This window comes from Hippopotamus amphibius, chromosome 12 (assembly GCF_030028045.1).
Source record: "Hippopotamus amphibius kiboko isolate mHipAmp2 chromosome 12, mHipAmp2.hap2, whole genome shotgun sequence".
Taxonomy (NCBI): domain Eukaryota; kingdom Metazoa; phylum Chordata; class Mammalia; order Artiodactyla; family Hippopotamidae; genus Hippopotamus; species Hippopotamus amphibius.
The window spans coordinates 14,504,994-14,523,883 of NC_080197.1; the positions used below are offsets into that span (position 1 = coordinate 14,504,994).

At 53.8% G+C, this 18,890-nt stretch overlaps 2 protein-coding genes across 3 annotated transcripts; one reads left to right on the forward strand and one right to left on the reverse strand.

Annotated features, from left to right (window-relative positions):
- Window positions 1-2,181: 2,181 nt before the first annotated feature.
- Window positions 2,182-12,771, forward strand: PLTP (phospholipid transfer protein). Its single transcript, XM_057702560.1, has 16 exons — window positions 2,182-2,320; window positions 2,938-3,048; window positions 3,126-3,225; window positions 3,836-3,964; window positions 4,245-4,400; window positions 5,390-5,453; window positions 5,552-5,615; window positions 6,738-6,829; window positions 8,255-8,431; window positions 8,513-8,572; window positions 9,868-10,032; window positions 10,129-10,196; window positions 11,673-11,715; window positions 11,793-11,856; window positions 11,940-12,016; window positions 12,440-12,771. The coding sequence occupies exons 2-16, from the start codon at window positions 2,949-2,951 to the stop codon at window positions 12,569-12,571; spliced, it is 1,491 nt and encodes a 496-aa protein (XP_057558543.1). The 5' UTR covers window positions 2,182-2,320; window positions 2,938-2,948; the 3' UTR covers window positions 12,572-12,771.
- On the reverse strand, window positions 12,688-18,801 carry CTSA (cathepsin A). Of its 2 annotated transcripts, XM_057702561.1 has the most exons (15): window positions 18,660-18,801; window positions 18,269-18,453; window positions 17,985-18,096; window positions 17,670-17,720; window positions 17,492-17,578; window positions 17,115-17,270; window positions 16,689-16,780; window positions 16,228-16,312; window positions 15,587-15,678; window positions 15,428-15,506; window positions 15,199-15,338; window positions 14,379-14,454; window positions 13,677-13,766; window positions 13,400-13,504; window positions 12,688-13,139 (listed from the first exon to the last, which is right to left on the reverse strand). In XM_057702561.1, the coding sequence occupies exons 1-15, from the start codon at window positions 18,711-18,713 to the stop codon at window positions 13,056-13,058; spliced, it is 1,488 nt and encodes a 495-aa protein (XP_057558544.1). In that variant the 5' UTR covers window positions 18,714-18,801; the 3' UTR covers window positions 12,688-13,055. The 2 variants fall into 2 exon arrangements, with proteins under 2 accessions (XP_057558544.1, XP_057558545.1); XM_057702562.1 differs by lacking the exons at window positions 16,228-16,312; window positions 16,689-16,780.
- Between the last annotated feature and the right edge of the window lie 89 nt (window positions 18,802-18,890).

The window sequence follows — 18,890 nt, forward strand, 5'->3', positions numbered from 1 at the left end:
AGAAGGAAAAAGGTGAGAGTGGTGGGAAAGGAGACGGGGAAAGGCCCTTTCGTGTATCTAGAAATCAGGGCATAGAGGCAGTTTATTTCAAGTGTGGTAGAAAGCCACTGAATGATGGCTAATAACACTGATAATTGTAGTTATTTTCTGAGCCCTTACTAAATGCCAGGTGCTTATTAACCCCTTGAAATGCACTAACTCATTTAATCCTCACAAGCAACCCTAAGAAGGAGATACTTTGTGTCATTTTATAGATAAGGAAACAAAGGCCCAGAGAGGTTAAACCACTGGCCCAATGTCACACTGCTACCTTTAAAGTTCACTGGGGTTGGGACTTCTCTGGTGGTCCAGTGGTTAAGAATCTGCCTTCCAAAGCAGGGGACACTGGTTCAATCCCTGGTTGGGGAACTAAGATCCCACATGCTCTGGGGTAACTAAGCCTGCGTACTCTAGAGCCTTCATGCCACAACTGGAGAGCCCTCGTGCCACAACTACTCAGCCCATGTGCCACAAATGGAGAGGCGCCCGCGTGCTGAAATGAAGATCCCGTGTGCTGCAACTGACCTGATGCAGAAAAATAAATATTAAAAAAATAATAATAATTAAAAAAATTAAGTTCACTGGGGCTGCTCTGGGGACAGTGAATTACAGGGGTCAAGGCCCTGTAAGAGATAAAAAAGACAACTTGCATTCCAGTTAAGCAAATGAAAAGAAAGAAAAACTAACATCCACCAGATTTTCTGCTGGAGCCAGACTCCCGGAAGAGCAAGGGGTACTAGAGTTCAAAGTTGTTACAGGCATTTCCTCCTCTGGATATCCTTAGCACTCTCTCTGTTCCCCTCCTACACCCTTTCTGCCTTGTTTGCTTGTGATCTGTGTTGCTGTGCCCCTAATCACAACAGCTAGCATTTATTTGCCGTTAATGGTGAGCCAGGTATCACGCCTGGCACATGCACTATGCCTATTTAATTGATTCTTGCAATAATCTAACTGTCTCCATTTTAGGATGTGGAAATTGAGGCTTAGAGCTGCTAAAGTAAGGGGTCCAAGGTCATATACCTAAGAATTGATAGCCTAGGATTTGAACCCTGCTCCGTCAGACACAGAGCCAAAGCTCTTAACTACTGGGCTGTAAACACCCATCTGCGACTTCCCATCCTGCCATGAACAGTCTATGGGCTCCCCAGCAGCAGCTAAGGATTGTCTTTACCTCTAGTTTCCTGCTAAAGAGAGTTCATAATAATACCAACCTCACAGGTTGTTAAGAAGATTAAACAAGTTAATTGAGATCTAGGATGACCAACCATCCTGGTTTCCCTGGGACTGAGGGGGCTCCCAGGAACGGAGACTTTCAGTTTCAAAATCTGGGAAAGTTCTGGACAAATTGGGAGGAGGTGGTCATCATGCCTGGATTAGCATTTTGTGCTAAATACATGTTCAACGGACATTACTCATCATGGCTTCTCCTCTCCGCTTTCATGCATTTGACAACAAAAAGGAAGCAAGCACCCACTCTGTGCCTGTCCGAGGAGCTGGGAACACCTGTAGGTGGTACACGTGCAGAGAACCAAGCTCCAAAGTCTCACCAGAAATCCACTGGCGAGACGCCAAACCTCCCTCGGGGTGATTCCAGGAGCCTGTGCGCTGTCCTCCTGGGCTGGCAGCATTTGCTTGAATCCCAGTGGGAGGGGTCTCTGGGCCCTTAAGGTCTGCAGGTACTGACACAGAGACAGCTGGGGGTGGGGTGGCGGTGGGGGCGTTCCCATAGCAAAGCCTGGCAAGGAGAGGTCTTCAGAAGATTCCGGGTGGAAGAGAAGGGAAAAAAAACCGTGCCTTGGGCATTGACTTTGTGGCTTGTCCTGGCCTGAGAGGTAATTCCTATTAGCACACCGTGTTGCTGGATGAGGAAACTGAGGCTCAGGGCCCCAAGTGAAGTGACTTGCCCAGGATCATGCAGGAAGAGATGGATAACTGGAATTTGAACGAAGGTCCCAGCAAAGCAGGGATTGCTGGGGTTGGGCGGGCCGATTTCTGCACTTCCCTCCCTCCTGCCCGGCTTGGGTCCCCCACTTGTCTTGACAACGGCCAGGCTTGTCACGGGGCTTCGTACAACCCTCTCCATCTCCCGGCTGCCAGCGTCCCGCCCCACCCCCTCCCAACCCCGGAGGGAGGAGGGGAGAGTGAGAGAGAGGAGGAGGGTAGGGGAGGCCCGGCTTTATAAAGGCGGCTGGAACAGCGCTGCCCGCCAGACCCCGCCGCCCGGATCCCGGCGCTGCCCGCCGCCCCACGTGACCGCGCCGACCACCAGCTCCACCTCTGAGTGAGTTGGGGCGCGTCCCCATCCACCCCCAGACCCTCGCCCAGCAGCGTGGTCTACTGAACCCGGGGTGGGGGAGAGATCCCCTGAAGGAGGGCGCTGAGATGGAGGGACACCAGGCAGAAGCCCGATGATAGGGATTTAGGACCTTGAGGAGCCAGGACACCCGGGAGCCGGAGGTCGGGCTGGTGGTTCTCTCCCTGTGCTCCTCCGGCTCGCGGCCTAGGAGACCGCAAACCACCCCCAGGAATGCGCGTGCGGCCGTTCCCATGGTAACGTGCTAGCCTCGCCCGCGCTCCCGGGAGGAAAAGGGGAGGTTGTTGTGGGGGGTGGGGGGCTTGGTCCCCAGGAGGTCCAAACTCGTCACGGGGGGATTGCGCGAGGGAACCAAGGGGGTCCCCTCCCTCTCCCCCGAGCCCCAAATCCCCTGGGAGCCAAAGCGTACGCCGCAGGAGCCTCAGTTTCCGCATCTGTCAAATGGAGGCAATGTTATTGGCTCCAAGTTCCCCGAAGAGCTATCTCAAGAGTAGTGATCCGGGCCATCCCCCTGTTCTGGTTGGCCATCCGAAGAGTGGGTTTTAGCGGCCGTGATGACTCCGGCGATCCCACCCCACCCCCAGGCCCGCTTGCCATGGCCCTCTTCGGGGCCCTGTTCCTAGCGCTGTTGGCAGGCGCTCACGCCGAGCTCCCCGGCTGCAAGATCCGCATCACCTCCAAGGCGCTAGAGCTGGGTAAGGCGCGGGGGCGGGTGTGGGTGGAGTGGCCCCAGCAATGGGTGCAGGAGCTAAAGATCTCACTGCTGCTTCAGTGAAGCAGGAGGGGCTGCGCTTTCTGGAACAAGAGCTGGAGACTGTCACCATTCCGGACTTGCGGGGCAGAGAAGGACACTTCTACTACAATATCTCTGAGTAAGCTGGGCCAAGGGGGCGGGGCCTTGGTAGGGGGCGGGGCCTTAAGAAACAGGATGAGGCCCCAAAAGATAAAGGCCTAGCCTACCTACAGAGACGGGACCAAGCAGATGGGCGTGGCATAAAAAGTAGGCGGGACCAAGAAAAGCAAAGCCAAACCTGTGGAATTGAAGCTGGCCGAAGAGCACAAGGAAGGCGGAGTCAAGAAACTGGCCGATGGGCGTGAGAGTGGGGTGTAGGGTTCCACTGGGGTGGAACTAATGCGAGAGGTTAGAGAAACTGAAGATAACGCCGTGTGGTTTAGGATACTGGGGACAGGGTCTAGCAATCCCAGGGTGGGGGAGGGAAGGGAGTGCAACAAGACTTCTAAGAGATGGGGTGAAGCTCGCTTTTAACACCTGGCTCAGGAGAAGCTAGTCTCTGAGCCACCCAAGTCCAAGTTTTAGCCACCCAAGTACAGGTTGAGTACGTGAGGGGCAATGGAAGAATTCATTCCACCCACCCCAGCTTCCCCAGGCCTGGACTGGAAGAGGAGGGGATGAATTTGCTGTGGTTGGATGGGGTCCCCTTTTCTTGGCCCTGAATTTGACTCTGAGGCCTCCTCCCACAGGATGAAGGTAACAGAGCTGCAGATGACATCCTCTGAGCTCTATTTCCAGCCAGAACAGGAGCTGCTGCTACAAATCAACAATGCCTCCTTGGGGCTGGGCTTCCGGAGACAGCTCCTCTACTGGTTCTTGTGAGGACCTGGCACCCTCAGGGGAGTGGAGGGTGGATCGGGAGGGCTGGGGGCGCTGTGGAGCTGTGGGCAATCCTTTAGACTTTCTGAGCCTCAGTTTCCTCATCTGTACAGTAGGGACAGTCTTTCCCACTTCACAGAATGTCTGGTAAACTGTGCAGAAGTAAATAAAGCCTTATTAAGAGGTAGGGGGGCGAGAAGGAGGGCAGTGAAGTCTTGGTTAAGCTCTAAGCAGGAGTGAACATTAACACCCCTACCCCCACCCTCGCCCCCGCCGCAGCTATGATGCGGGCTATATCAACGCCTCCGCCGAGGGCGTGTCCATCCACACTGCTCTGCAGCTCTCCCGGGATCCTACTGGTCGGATCAAAGTGTCCAACGTCTCCTGCCAGGCCTCTGTCTCCAGAATGCATGCAGCCTTTGGGGGAACCTTCAAGTAAGCCCCATCCCCAACCCCAGTGCACCCCATTTGAGCCCCACAGCCCATTTACCTAGTGCAATGCACATGCTTGGGAGTCAGACCTACTGGGTCGAAATCTCAGCGCCACCAGTTCCTGGCTGTGTGACCTTGGGCAAGTTGCTGAAGCTCTGTAAGATCTCTGTTTTATGAGATGTGAGGACTGTTTATCTTAATCTATGTAAAAATATTTAGCATAGTACCTGGCATATAATATGGGCTAGCCACTTAGCTAAAAACCATTGTGAGGACTAGTGTACACCATGGGCATCTACTCGGTTCTCAATAATTGGTAGCTCTTACTACTAATAATAAAAATAATAACATAGTTCCAGGTTTGGGGCTGAGAAGGAGAATTTGTGTTGGTTCTGGAAGAGGGTGGGGGAGAGAAAATAGTGGATTCGTTATCTGATGTTGGTACATGGTCAATTTTATATGTATTCAACGAAGTGTATGCCAGGCCCTGAGGATTCAGAAAGGAGCACAGAGCCTAACTGGAGGGACAAAATGTTTATCATCAGGGCCTTGAGAGAAGGAGCAAGAAAGTACTCAGTGGGGGTGGGGGGTGGGGTGGCAGGGAGTGTTCAGAGGAGGGTAATCTGGGAGGACTGCCTGAAAGAGGAAGCATCTGCGCCTAGACGGGGAAATACAGGGCAGGAGCACCGAGGGTGGAAGGGAGGACATGAGTAAGCATATGGAGCTGAGGATGCTCAGAGGAGATTTGAGGAACTCTAGGTAGATTTATTTGGCTGGTGGGGGGCAGGGTGAGAGAAGAGGTCTTGAGAATCAGCCTGGAGAAGGGGATTTGAGCCCAAGTCATGGAAAACTCCATTAAAGAGGTGGTAATTTAAGTCGAAGTAGAGGTATTTCCCCCCACCCTCCCCCACCACCTCTGGCCACTATGATTTCGGACCTGGGTTGGGGTGGGAGCAGAGTCTGGACTCACCTGGCCTCTCCTCTCCTCACAGGAAGGTGTATGAATTCCTCTCCACGTTCATCATCTCAGGGATGCGCTTCCTCCTCAACCAGCAGGTGTGGGCAGTGGCAGGTGTGGGGGGGGTGATGTTAGGGGACAGCGGGGGTGGGCGTGACTTCTTTCGAAGACCTTGACTCTGGCCCCCACCTCCCAGATCTGCCCCGTGCTCTATCACGCAGGGACCGTGCTTCTCAACTCTCTGCTGGACACCGTGCCTGGTGAGTTGGTGCAGGTGGGGCTGGGAGCTCTGGGCACAGCCCTGGAGCTGCAGCGGGGATGGGGAAGAGGCTGGGTGCGCGGCTGTCAGGTAGCACCTGAGTAAGCCCTTCCAAGCCCTGTGATGGAACAGCCCTGGGTTCAATTGTGGCCTCCGCTGCCGACTTCCTGTGTGACCTGAGGTAAGTACTCACGTCTCTCACTTGGTTTCCTTGCTTGGCTGACGACCCCTCCCCTAGGTTGCTGTGAGGGTTGGCTGAGGGCATGGGCTATCAAGATCCTTAATATGTGCTTCCTGTTGGGGCCTCATTTGTGTTCATCACATGGGACTTAATAGGTGCTCAATTAACGTGAATTCCCTTTTCCTAAGCTATGAGATCATCATGCCCCATTCACGGGGCACGGGATGGGAAGAAGGCAGGGGAAACCAATGAGAGAAGGGAATCCCTTGCCATCTTTTTTTTAAATTTATTTATTTATTGGCTGAGCTGGGTCTTTGCTGCTGCGCACGGGCTTTCTCTAGTTTCGGTGAGTGGGAGCTGCTCTTTGTTGTGGCACACGGGCTTATTTGCTCCATGGCGTGCGGGATCTTCCCGGACCAGGGATTGAACCTATGTCCCCGGCATTGGCAGGCGGAGTCTTAACCACTGTGCCACCAGGGACGTCCTCCCTTGCCATCTTGTTTAGTGGCTCAATGAAACCTATGTAGTAGCGGTAGTAGTCGTAACAGCAACAACAATAATAATAATAATCGGGAATTCCCTGCAGGTCCAGTGGGCAGGACTCAGCGCTTTCACTGCCGTGGCCCTGGGTTTAATCCCTGGTCAGGGAACTAAGATCCTGCAAGCCACCCAGTGCAGCTAAAAAAAAAAAAAAAAAACCCAAAACCCAAAACCCCAAACAACAACAAAACCCCCACAATAATAATAATAGCTAACATTGTTGAGCGTTTACTGCACACCAGGCACTAAATGCTTTCCATGTAAAACTAATTTGATCCTCATTACAACCTATGAGGGAAGTACTATAATCACCATTCTATGAATGAGCATCTGAGGCCCAGAGAGCTTAAGCACCCTGCCCAGCATCACACAGCTTTGCCTGACTGCAGCCCCTCCCCGCAGTGCGTGGCGCTGTGGACGAGCTCGTTGGCATCGACTACTCCCTCCTGAAGGATCCTGTGGCCTCCACCAGCAATCTGGATATGGAGTTCCGGGTGAGCTGCCCAGCTGGTGTGTGTAACCAGCCCCCCTCCTCCTCCCCTGCGTTGCTGGCTTTAGTTGCCTAAAGCACAGTTGTGGTGCGGCCACTCTGTTGCTGGGGATGCTGTGGCTCCCCACTGCCTACAGAATCAGGTTCAGCTCCTGAGTCTGCGCTTGAGCCTGTTCATCTTGTCTGGCCCCCCCTTTCTAACTTCATCCTGTTCCCCTGCAGCTGCGCGTTCCCAAAGAGGCCCTTCGCTTCCTACCTCAGGGCCTTTGCTTGTGCACTGTCTTCCCCCATCTCCCTTGAAGGAATTGAAATTTCAGCTCTAATGCACACAATCTCATTTCATCCTCTCACAACCCTGTAAATCTATACTCATTTTAGGCACGTGGAGACTTGCTCAGGGAGGTGATGTCACTTGTCCAAGGCCACTCAACTAGTAAGTGGCCATTATTGTTGCTCCTCCCAATGAAGTGTAGCAGAGTTTCAGGGCAGGGCACAGAGTCTGGAGCTAGAATGGCTGAAGGTCATCTCTGGCTCTGCCACACTAGCTGTGTGATCTTAAGCCAGTGGCTTAACCTTTCTGTTCCTGTTTCCTAATATGTAAATAGAAATAATACATTAAGAAAACATAATCTCGGGACTTCCCTGCCGGTCCAGTGGTTAAGACTCTGCGCTTCCACTGCAGCGGGGCATGAGTTAGATCCCTGGTCAGAGAACTAAGATCCCACATGCCACATGGTGCAGCCAATTAAGGAAAAAAAAAAAAGATAATCAGATGAGGTATTATCTGGATTAAAGGAGTTGGTCTAGGTAAGGGACACAGAAGAATTACTATGTACATGTAGGAACAGCTGCCATTATTACTACCATCTAGTTTTTTTTTTTTAATTAAATTTATTTATTTTTGGCTACATATGGGTATTCATTGATGTGTGGGGTCTTTCTCTAGTTGCAGAGAGCAGAGGCTACGCTTCCTTGCGGTGCATGGGCTTCTCATTGTGGTGGCTTCTCTTGTTGCGGAGCACAGGCTCTAGGCACGAGGGCTTCAGTAGCTGCAGCGCTTGGGCTCAGTGTTGTGGCTCACAGGCTTAGCTGCTCCGAGGCATGTGGGATCTTCTCAGACCAGGGATTGAACCCATGTCCCCTGCATTGGCAGGGGGATTCTTAACCACTGCACCACCAGGGAAGTCCCTACCATCTAGTTTTCAAGGCCCACTCAAGTGCTACCTCCTCCTTGAACCCTTTCCTGAGCTTCCCTTCTCGTCTGAAGGGACTGCTCCCTTGAAGCAGTCCAGCTACCCTTTCCATACTTTTTAAGAAAAGTACCTGTTGAGTCCCCCAAGGACAGCAACTGGGTCCAACCCTCCACCATCCTCACAGGGCCTGGAGACATCTGGGTGCCTTAGCCCTGACCCTGATCCTCCAACCCCAGGGGGCCTTCTTTCCCCTGGCCGACAGCAACTGGAGCCTACCCAACCGGGCCGTGGAGCCTCAGCTGCAGGAGGAAGAGCGGATGGTGTACGTGGCCTTCTCTGAGTTCTTCTTCGACTCTGCCATGGAGAGCTACTACCGGGCAGGGGCCCTGAAGCTGTCGCTGGTGGGGAACAAGGTATCTCAGGGTCTGTTTGTGGGATGGGCAAGAGGGGGCCTGTGATGGAACTTCTGCCTTACCTCCAGTTCCCCTGTCCAGGTGCCTCATGATCTGGACATGCTGCTGAGGGCCACCTACTTTGGGAGCATCGTCCTGCTGGTGAGTGGTGGCGGGAGGTAGGAACCTGGCCAGGTGGGTGGGCACGCCACCTGCGTACCCGTGATGGGACCAGTGAGGCAAGCAGAGCCCCCAGCGGCAGCTGTGGAGTAGACAGAAGGCCTGGCCTCTTGCCTGTGGCCACATCCCCTTGCTTTGCCAAACCTGTCTCCAGGTCTGAAGGGCACTTGCTACTCCTACTCTATCTCCTTCACGAAGCCATGACGAGGGTGGGCTAAGAACCCAAGCTCGGCCAGTGTAGGGGCTTTAACCGTGACTGATAGATTATCCTTTTTGTTTATTCTCCCTTGTTTAGTGGAGAGTTAAAATTTTTAAAGAAATATTTCAGTGATCATTAAAGGACTGTCCTTGGTTCTATCTTGTAAATGATGGAGCTGGGAATGTGAATCTATGTGATTCCAAGTGACCCTGCCTCTCTCCTCTATACTGTGCAACCTCCCAGGGTTGTTATGAGAATTAAATAATTAATACATTTGGAGCAATTACAACAGAGGAAGTGCTCAGTCAATACCAGCTGCCACCAATGCTGTCCTTGTCGTCATCACTGTCATCACTGTCATCGTGGCCAAGCGTTGTTAAGAGCATGGGCTCTCTTGCCAGACTTACTGGGTCTGTGTCCCAGTTCTGCAACTGAGTAACAACTTGGACAAGTTACTTAACCTCTTTGTGCCTCAATATCCCCATCTCAAAAATCGGTATAATTTAATACCTGCTTCACACAGTTATTGTGAGGTTTAAATGAGCTACCACGTGACGTATTTGGGTGAAAAGTAAGCACTTGGTCACTACACTGTCTGTAGAAGAGAGAGCTCAGCAGTTTCGAGATAAGAGATATGGCAGGGGGTTATATACATGTTTTTTTGGCCACGCAGCGCGGCTTGCAGGATCTTAGTTCCCTGACCAGGGATTGAACTCCGGCCCATGGCAGTGAAAGTGCTGAGTCCTAACCACTGGACCTCCAGGGAGTTCCCTGGGATATTTAGTGCAAAGAGACTGTCCAGGGGGAGTCTGGATTGGAGATGGGTCCTGAATACTGAGAACTTAGGAACACAGAAAGAGAAGGAAAGAGGCATTCCTGGAATGTGACATTCCCTTGTCTGAGCAAAGGCAGAGGCTGGACACAGTTCTGGAGGGTTTGGGGGGGAGGCAAGAATTCTACCACTGAACCACCAATGCTTCGGCTTCTGGAGGGTTTGGGAAGCCAGACCAGTCTTCCTATTTATGTCTCTGGGCTCCCAGAGGGTAAAGCCACCCCCTCCTCCCTGCTCTGTCCCCAGAGTCCAGCAGTGATTGACTCTCCCCTGAAGCTGGAGCTGCGGGTCTTGGCGCCACCACGTTGCACCATTAAGCCCTCAGGCACCACCATCTCCGTCACTGCCAGTGTCACCATTGCCCTGGTCCCACCAGACCAGCCCGAAGTCAGGCTGTCCAGCATGACTATGGTGCGGACACCAGGGTGGGGGCTTCGGAGGGTTGGGGAGGAGGGCTGAGGACACCCTTTGGGTCACTAATACCACCCTCCCCACTTTCCTACACAGGATGCCCGTCTCAGCGCCAAGATGGCACTCCAGGGGAAGGTGCTGCGCACACAGCTGGACCTGCGCAGGTGAGCAGGTGTCTGAAGGTCTTGGCTAAGCCCGTATCCTCTCTGAGCCTTAGTGTCATCAGGATAATCACATCTGCCCGACAATACTGGCGAGCTAAAATTCAGTCATACCTATAAGCCACTGGAGAGCCGGGCTCTTGTTAACACATAAAAAGTGTTTCATTATAATGTAATTTCTCTGCATTCTCACCACCCAGAGGCAGGCGGGGCAGGTATTAAGAGAGGTGAGCAAGCTGGCCCACCCAAATGACACACCCACAGTCACACAGCAAAGTGCACGAGAACATGGATTTTGGCACAACTTTGCTTTGTGATCTTAAAACAAGTCATTTTATCTTTCTGAGCTTCACTCTTTTCATGCCTTAAATATAGAAAATAGTAGCATCCACTTTCTAAGGCTGTGCTGTCCAATGCGGCAGACACTAGCCCCATGTGGCTATTTACATTTAATTATAATTAAATAGTTGCTCAGTTGCTCATTTCTATAACCACATGCAGCTAGTGGCTACTGTGTGGACTGTGCAGATACAGAACATTTTATGGAAAGTTCTATTGTTCTAGGGAGCATTGTTCTAGGGAGTTAAAGGAGATAATGCAGGGTAGTGGTTAAGAGCCTTGATTCTAGAGGCAGGTTCTGCAATTTGCCAGCTGTGTGACCTTATGCAAATTACTTAATCTCTCTAGGCCTCATCTGCCTCCTCTATAAAGTGCAAGTTGTAATAGTGCCTATTTCTTAGGGCTGTTATGGGGATTAAATTAGGTGTCATTTAAAAATATTTTAATAATATTTAACTTTTTAACATGCATAGTATCTGGCAGGGAATAAACACTGAAAGTTTTGCTAAATAAAAGTAGACAACAGGGACTTCCTAGGTGGCGCAGTGGTTAAGAATCTGCCTGCCAATGCAGGGGACACGGGTTTGACCCCTGCTCCAGGAAGATCCCACATGCCACGGAGCAACTAAGCCCATGTGCCGCAACTGCTGAAGCCTGTGTGCCTAGAGCCCATGCTTCACAAGAGAAGACACCACAAAGAGGAGCCTGCACACCACAATGAAGAGTAGACCCCACTCGCCACAACTAGAGAAAACCCATGTGCAGCAACGAAGCCAATAAATAAATAAATAAATAAATAAATAAATTTACTTATTTTTTTTAAAAAGAAAAGTAAACAACACATGTAAAGCCATCAGCAGAAGTCTGGCTTATAGGAGGTGCTCCACAAATAGAAGGAAAATTAAACAAACAAACAAGGGGAAAAAAAGTAGCAGACTTGGAGAAAAGGTGACCCAAAGAGGGAGAAATGACTCACCCAAGGATGCACACCTGAAAATTGGTAGAACCCCCTGGAGAGGTGTGTAGGTGGAACATCTAAGATTGGAACTCAGGGGCTTCAGGTGGGTAGGCCTGGGTGGCCTGGAGAAAGGGGAGCTTCCAAGGACTTGTGCCCACTGGACCTTTCTTTCTCTCCCATAGGTTCCGAATCTACTCGAACCAGTCTGCATTAGAGTCACTGGCAGTGAGTTGGGAATGGGGGGTGGGAAGGCAACCCCCCCCCCCACTCGCTGCCCTGACTTCCTCCCTCCTCCCTCCCAGCTTATCCCGCTGCAGGCCCCTCTGAAGACCATGCTGCAGATTGGGGTGATGCCCATGCTCAATGGTAGGGTTGGGGGATGTGAGGAGGGAGGGGGAAAGGACAGGGGAGCTGGATGGGCTGACGGAGCTGGCCGTTCCCACCCACAGGGCGGACCTGGCGTGGGGTGCAGATCCCACTCCCTGAGGGGATTGACTTTGTGCGAGAGGTGGTGACAAACCACGCGGTGAGTAGGGGCGCCATGGGGAGGGGGGGCAGAACCTTCCCCTCCCTCTACAGCTCTCATGTGCCCTCCATGACCTACTCCCAGCTTCTCCCTTATCAACCGCCTGTTCTCATTTTAATCTTACATCAGATTCCTCCGGCCCTTTGCACAGGCTGCATCCTCACCTTGGAACACTATTCCCTGATTCCACCCCAATGCCTACTAATCTTAGCTAAGAGCTCACCTCCTCTAGGAAGTCCTCTTTGACCTCCACAGGCTGTGCTCCTGCAGCCTGTATTTCAGCACCCTTCACAGGCAGTTACAAGAACCACTCTGCTGCTCCACCTCTCCCACTAGACTGAGGCCAGGGACTCTTGTCTCTGTCTCTAAATTCTCGTCTCAGTAATGGAATGAAGAGACTCCGTTCTCTGCCCCCCTGCACAGGGCTTCCTCACCATTGGGGCTGACCTCCACTTTGCAAAAGGGCTGCGAGAGGTGATTGAGAAGAACCAGCCTGCTGACACCAGGGACCCCCGAGCACCCACTGCCCCGCCACCCTCCACAGCAGCTGTCTGAGCCCTCACCCCCCACCATGGCAGCTGCATTCAGGACTCCAGGCCTCTCATCCCCTCCCTCACCCCGTTCCAGCGTCTAGTGTCCTCTCTAACGCCCAGTGCCACAGAGAAGACGGGTTTTAAGCTGTATCCAATTTAATTCCATAATCACAGTCAATCCATCAATTACAGTCCGTCCACCCTGCCCGTGGGCTGTCCTGAGCTTGTGTTCCTGGGAGGTGATCAGTGCATTGAGGGGATTCTTCAAGCAGGGAGGGGGCCAGGCCTCACCTCAGTGAGTTATAAAGTGCAAACTCCCCCCAGACTGTCTACGTGAGGCGCTGGGGCCAGGTCTGGGTGCACAGGGATGTGAAGGGGGGCGGGGGCAGTTCTGGAGGCAGGGACCTGCTGTACAAGGGCGTTTTGCAAAAAGGTGGACTTCCCTTCTGGCAGGAGGGGCTGGGAAGGGCTGGGTCAGGCAGCGGGGGGGCTGGTCCCCGTGGTCCTCAGTATGGCTGCTTATTCAGGAAGCGGAAGAACATGGTGAGTGCAGCCTGGGGCTTGTCGGTGGGGACCATGTGTCCGGCGCCCTGAAGGGCAAAGCTTTGTGAGATTCCCTCCCTGTACAGCCCCTGCCCTGGGTGCTTCCTTTATCCTACCAGAGCCCGCTAGCCAGTGACCTTCCTGCTCCTCCAATCCTTCCATTTTTCCCACCCCCCACCCGCCCCCCAAAACTTGCCCTTCTACCGTTTATGGTAACCCAGCACAAAAGGAGGCTGAAAGGAAAGGACAGGTAGGTCCTGGCCCATCCCCTCTAGCCCCCCAAGTCCTCACCAGGCCCAGGCCCTACCTTGATGGTAAGAAAGGCGATGTGGGAGAATTCCTTCACGAAGCCAGCGACCTGTTCCCCACTGTCCCCGTAGTCCACCAACCAGGGCCGGCGCTGTACCTCCATCTGCCCCACCAGCAAAGAATTAGCAGTCTGCAGCTGCCCCATGATCTCCGCTCACAGCCACCATCAAGGCCTCAGGGGCTGGGAACTCCTCCAGGTTTGCCCTCTGTCTGCCAGAGCCATGTTGCCCTATCCCTACCCCTGCCCAACCCCAGGGCTGGGACCCCTGCCTCACCTTCTGGTTGAGGGAATCCACAAACCATTCATCTCCCATGAAATTGCAGGCCATGTCCACATCTCCATTGTACAGCAGGATCCGGTATTTCTGAAGCAGGTCAAGGGAAAAAATGGGGAGTTTGGCATAAGTTTGTGTTTTCTGACTACTTCCTACCTCCCCAGTGCTCTGCTAAATGCTTTACCAGTGACGGTAGTAACCCCATTTTATGCATGGGGAAGTCAAAGTCTCAAGATATGTGAGAAGCTTGCCCAGGGTCACCTGGCTAGTAGGCTAGTAAAGGGACTTGTACCCAGGCAATCTGACCCCAGAGCCCATGTTCTAACCATTGCACTGTATAGAATCTGGTCCTACCCTGGCTCCGCCAGTATCTCTAGGTGACCTTGGACAAGGCCCTCTCCCACCTGGGACCTCTGTTTGCCCCCCTGTAACAAGATCTGACTAGCTCTTCTCACCCTAAGGGCTCCTTGGCTGATGCAGACCCCTCAGCCTCCTCCAGCAGAGTAGCAGAAGGTGGGGACCGAGCCAGGTTCAAATCCTGACCCTGCTGACCACAGGACCTTGGGCAGGTGACTTCATGTCTTGGAGTTTCAGTTTCCCCTGTCCCGAGTGGTGCCCTAAAGGAGCCCCCGTTTTGCCATGCTGCTTCAGGGTCCTGAAGTTGCTGGTGGACCCAGCTGTGCTGCCCCTGCCCCCACTCACCTGTGCGGCGAGCAGCTTCAGGTACTGGGAATACATGGTTTGGTAGAGACGGCGGTACTGGATATTCACCAGCAAGCTGCAGGAGCACGTGGGCAGGAAGACCAGATCCATGTTGGGGGAGAAAAAGAGACAATAGATCAGACCTCTTCCCCTACCCCCTCCCATTCCCAAGCTCCAGCCTGAGAGGCAGACAGCTGGGATTCAGTCCCTCCTTGGGCATGTAACTTCTCTAGGACTTACTTAGATGGGGGGCTGGAATTCAGAGGTCCCCAGTTCACCTCCATTTAGAAATGTACGGGGACACTTTGTTACGATTTGGTCATGCTGACCAATCAGAACAGACCTGAATGGCCCCTGCTGTGCCAGGCGTCACCCTCTTACTGGTAGGGGTCATAGGAGGTGGGCAGCTGGGGTAGTACTGGACTCAGGGAAGGGCAGGGGATGGGAGTGTCTGTTTACTAAACGCCATGTAAGTAATTGATATTTTAACAACCAATGTGTCCATTTAAGAATGAAGTGGCTGGGGGAATTCCCTGGTGGTCCAGGGGTTAGGACTCTGTGCTTTCACTGCTGAGGGCCCCTGTTCAACCCCTGGTGAGGGAACTCGAAAAAGAAAAAAAAGAGTGAAATGGCTGAATATCAATCAACTTCTGGGTCAGGGACCTTGAACATCCTACAGTACAATTCACGGTCACACCCCGAATGCCTGTTGTGTCCCCACTGAAAAACCCTAACCAAAGGATCCCTGGGAACCTTTCTGATGCCCGCGAGCCCCAACAGCCTGCCACCCCCCAGGCCACGAGCAATCACAGAAACCCACTTGCACACGTCCCAGCTGGGCAGCTGCTTGGGGATGTGGAGGGCCTTCCGCACGTAAGCGTTGTTGAGGTAAGTGGAGGCGGCTGTAGTGTTGGTGCAGGGGGGGTCCAGGCGCATCTTTGCCCCAGTACGCAGCAGTACCTGGGAGGCACAGATAGAGGGTCAGGATCTCTGCTTCCCTGTCCTGTCCCTCCCCACCCCGCTGGGAGGAAGTCTGGGTCCTTGCACACCTGATGCCACATCCGCTTGAGTGGCAAGCGAGTGAAGATGTTGCCCAGATCCTGGACCACGACAGTGTCCTTCTCATACCTGCAAGTGAAGTCGGGGGATGGGTGCCTGAGCCTCCAGATGGGGCTGGAGTGGGCCCAAAGGACACACCCAGGGCCTACCTTAAATGGCTGGGCACCCCCCCAGCACATGGAGCGTAGAGGTTGTAGATATTGAGGCCAGAGCTGCTCACAATGTGGGACACTTCCTGAAGCTGCAATGACACCCCAAGCCACCATGTTTTACAGAATCCTGGCCTCCCCATGACCTCAACAGCGCCCCAAGATTTATTGCTCTCCTACTTCGTGTGGTCATTACCCTTCCCCCACTTTCTTCACCGGCAGGGAAACTGAGGCTCAGTGGAAGGAATCTGCTTGTCCTTGGTCCAAATCCTAGTGCCTCTGCTTCCTAGTACCGTGACTTCAGGCAAGTGACTTGACATGCTTGGCCTCAGTTTCCTGATCCAGAAAATGTGGATAATACCATCTCCCTTGAAGGAGACTCTTGAATGCGGAACAATCCACATTGCCGTGCTTGAGCACAGTCCTGGCACATCGCCAATGCTGGATGCAGGAGAAGCCCTTTCCCCTCATGGGGAGGTCACAGGAAGTGGTGTGGGAAAACATCTATACTCATTTGTCCCAGAGAACGCCAAACTGCTGAAGGGTACAATGGGGGATGGGGAGTCCCCAGGGAGGGGATGTGTTCCCCTTCTCAGGATGGGGGCTGTCAGGAGTGACGCAGGGTGGGGGCAGAACCTCACACTGGTCACGCAGTCTGGGTCTTTGTTGTCGTGGAAGTTACACTTGTTTTGAGAACAGCAGTGGGTCTGGAGGGAAGACCAGAGCCTGTAGGAGATGAGTGAAAATTGCTGAGGCCCATGGTGGGCAGAGAAGGCAAGTACCCCACCTTCTCAACCTCCCATCAGGGCATAGACCCAAGGGACCTGACCCCAGGGGACAAGGACATTTATTACAGGGCATGGTACGTAGGTCCCAAACCTGGCTGCCCTGGGGCCATCCTGCCAGCCCTCCTTCGTCCTTTTACATTCTTTACATTCTGATCTCTGTTCTTTGGCCTTGCACCAAAACTCTTCTAGCAACCCCAGCCCCCACCTTCTGCTCATAAATCAGGGAGGGACCTGGGATATCATGTCTGGAGGACAAACCCGAGGTCCCATGACCTACTGCACCCTAGAGATTGCTCAACAATCTCCTCCCATACCTGTTTCCCAGAAGGCCATGGTAGTAGGCGAAATAGACCAGGGAGTTGTCATTTTGCTCATAGCAGGAGAGTCCATTGCCCACAGCCAGCCCCTGTGAAACACCCAGGGCATTCCGTTCATCAGGATGGTGAGGAAAGAGAGTCTCCCTTGACCTCCACCCAGACCTTCAGCAATCTGGAAGCTGAAACCCAGAGTGGTTTGTGGGAGTGGGTGGGAGGGAAAGGCCACTCAATGTAAAGAATGGAGGTGGCAGCTTGATGAGTGAGTTTCCTGTCGTGGGAGGCACATAGGTCAGAAAGAGGTCACTAGGCAGGGATGTTATGAAGGAAGACTGGGTTGGATGGAGGGATTGACCTGTTTGACCTTGCTAACCACAAGGCTATGACCCCAAGATGCTTCCCTTCCCTCCCGCAGCCTCCCTGCACCTGAAAGTTCATGCTGGGGTCCTCCATGACCAACACCGCCAAGGTGGGGATGTAGATGCCAGCATAGCTCTCTCCTGTCAGGAAAAGCTCATTGTCCTTGTATTCTGGGAAGAGGCGGAAGAAATCTTTAAGGGCTTCAAAATTGCTCTGGGCGACCTGGGGATGGGGGATAGAGGGAAACAGGAAGTGTTGGTGCTTGAGCTAGAAAGAATCTCAGGGATAATGACCCACCCTGTTTGTACAAGAGGATGTCTTGTCTGAGACCACACCACATGACATGCGACAGAGCCACAAATGGACTCAAAGGCCACGCTCTTTCTCTTCCTGCATCACGCCAACCAGGGAGGCTGAGGCATGTAGGCAGGCACCGGACTCACCTCGGTATCGTTGGTCGCATAAGACTTGTCATCCGAGTAGGAAAAGCCCACCCCAGCTGGGGACTCGAGGTATAACACATTGGCAATCTAGAGAGGAAGTGGAAACAGGCTGAGGAGGGCTCCCCACCCTATCTAAGTGCCTAGACACCCCCCACAGGACCCACAGCGGTGGCAATACCAGGTTCCAGGAGTAGGGGTTGTACTCCAGGGTGGCACCATCTGGCTGGATCTGCAGAGGAAAGAGATGGCTAAGTCCCAAGAGCCAACTGGGTGGAGGGAAAGGGCCACGGTGCTGGGTACTGTACAATAAGCATAATCCCTGAAAGGTACTAATAGTCAAGCCGATGGTACAGATGAGAGAAGTGAGGCTATGGAAAGGGATACATTTTTAGAATATCACAAAGTCCTTTTCTCCCTCTTCCCCACCTTTTTCCTTTGGGAACTGTCCCCTCTCTGCCCCTCACCAGGCGTTACTGAGCTGCTTTCCACTCACCAGGAAGGGGCCGTGCTCGGTGAGGAGGCCGTCTAGGGAGCTACAGCCCGGCCCTCCATTGAGCCACAGCACCACAGGACTGCTCTTGGGATCCTTCTGGGACTCCACAAACCTGGGAGGGAGTCAGGCTAGGGTGGGTGCAGGCGGGGGACGGGCTCTTTCCAGCCCTCCCTGCTCCCAGGCTCCCTCAGGGGTCTTAAGAACACTCCCCACTCCCCATCATCTCCCTCGGTGGGCATCGCAGTGCCCCTCCCAACCCCACCCGGGGAGGCAGGGCTGCAGACCAGTAGTGGAGGTGCTTGGAGCCGGAGCCTCTGAGGTAGCCGGAGTACTGGCGGAAAGACGGCTGCTTGGCCAGCCCTGGAAGGTACTGGATCTCGTCCTGGTCGGGGGCTGCCTTGCTTCGGGGCGCCCCGGAGAGCAGCAGCAGGAGGAGGAGGAACGGCGGCGACAGCGCTGCTCGGACCATCTGCGGCAGGAAGCGGGCGCCGGCTGTTTACTGGCTCGCTCGCTGCTCAGCCGCCCCTGGGGAAGAGCTGGCGGCGCATCCGCGAGGGAAGCCCCGGCCCAGCCCCAGCTCCCAGCCGCTGAGCCTCCTCCGCCTTGCCCCATCCCGGGGGCTCCCGGATGCCTTCCAGCCTCCGGGATCCCTTCCAGCCTCCAGATTCCCCTCACCTCTGCTCCCTCGCGTCCTTGCTCTCCAGGAGGGGCCCCGCGACGGGAAGTCATGTGTACTCCGAGTCACGTGTGCTCCGGCGTCATGTGACAGTTTTCCTCCTGCCCCCTTCTCGGGTCTCTGCGGACCGGGGGGACGGAGGGGGCGGTGGCAGCGGCGGTTCAAGCCGGGTGAAGGTCCGCGGGCCTCGCAGGTCGTATCCCGGGCGCCGGCGGTCAGATGGCCCGGGT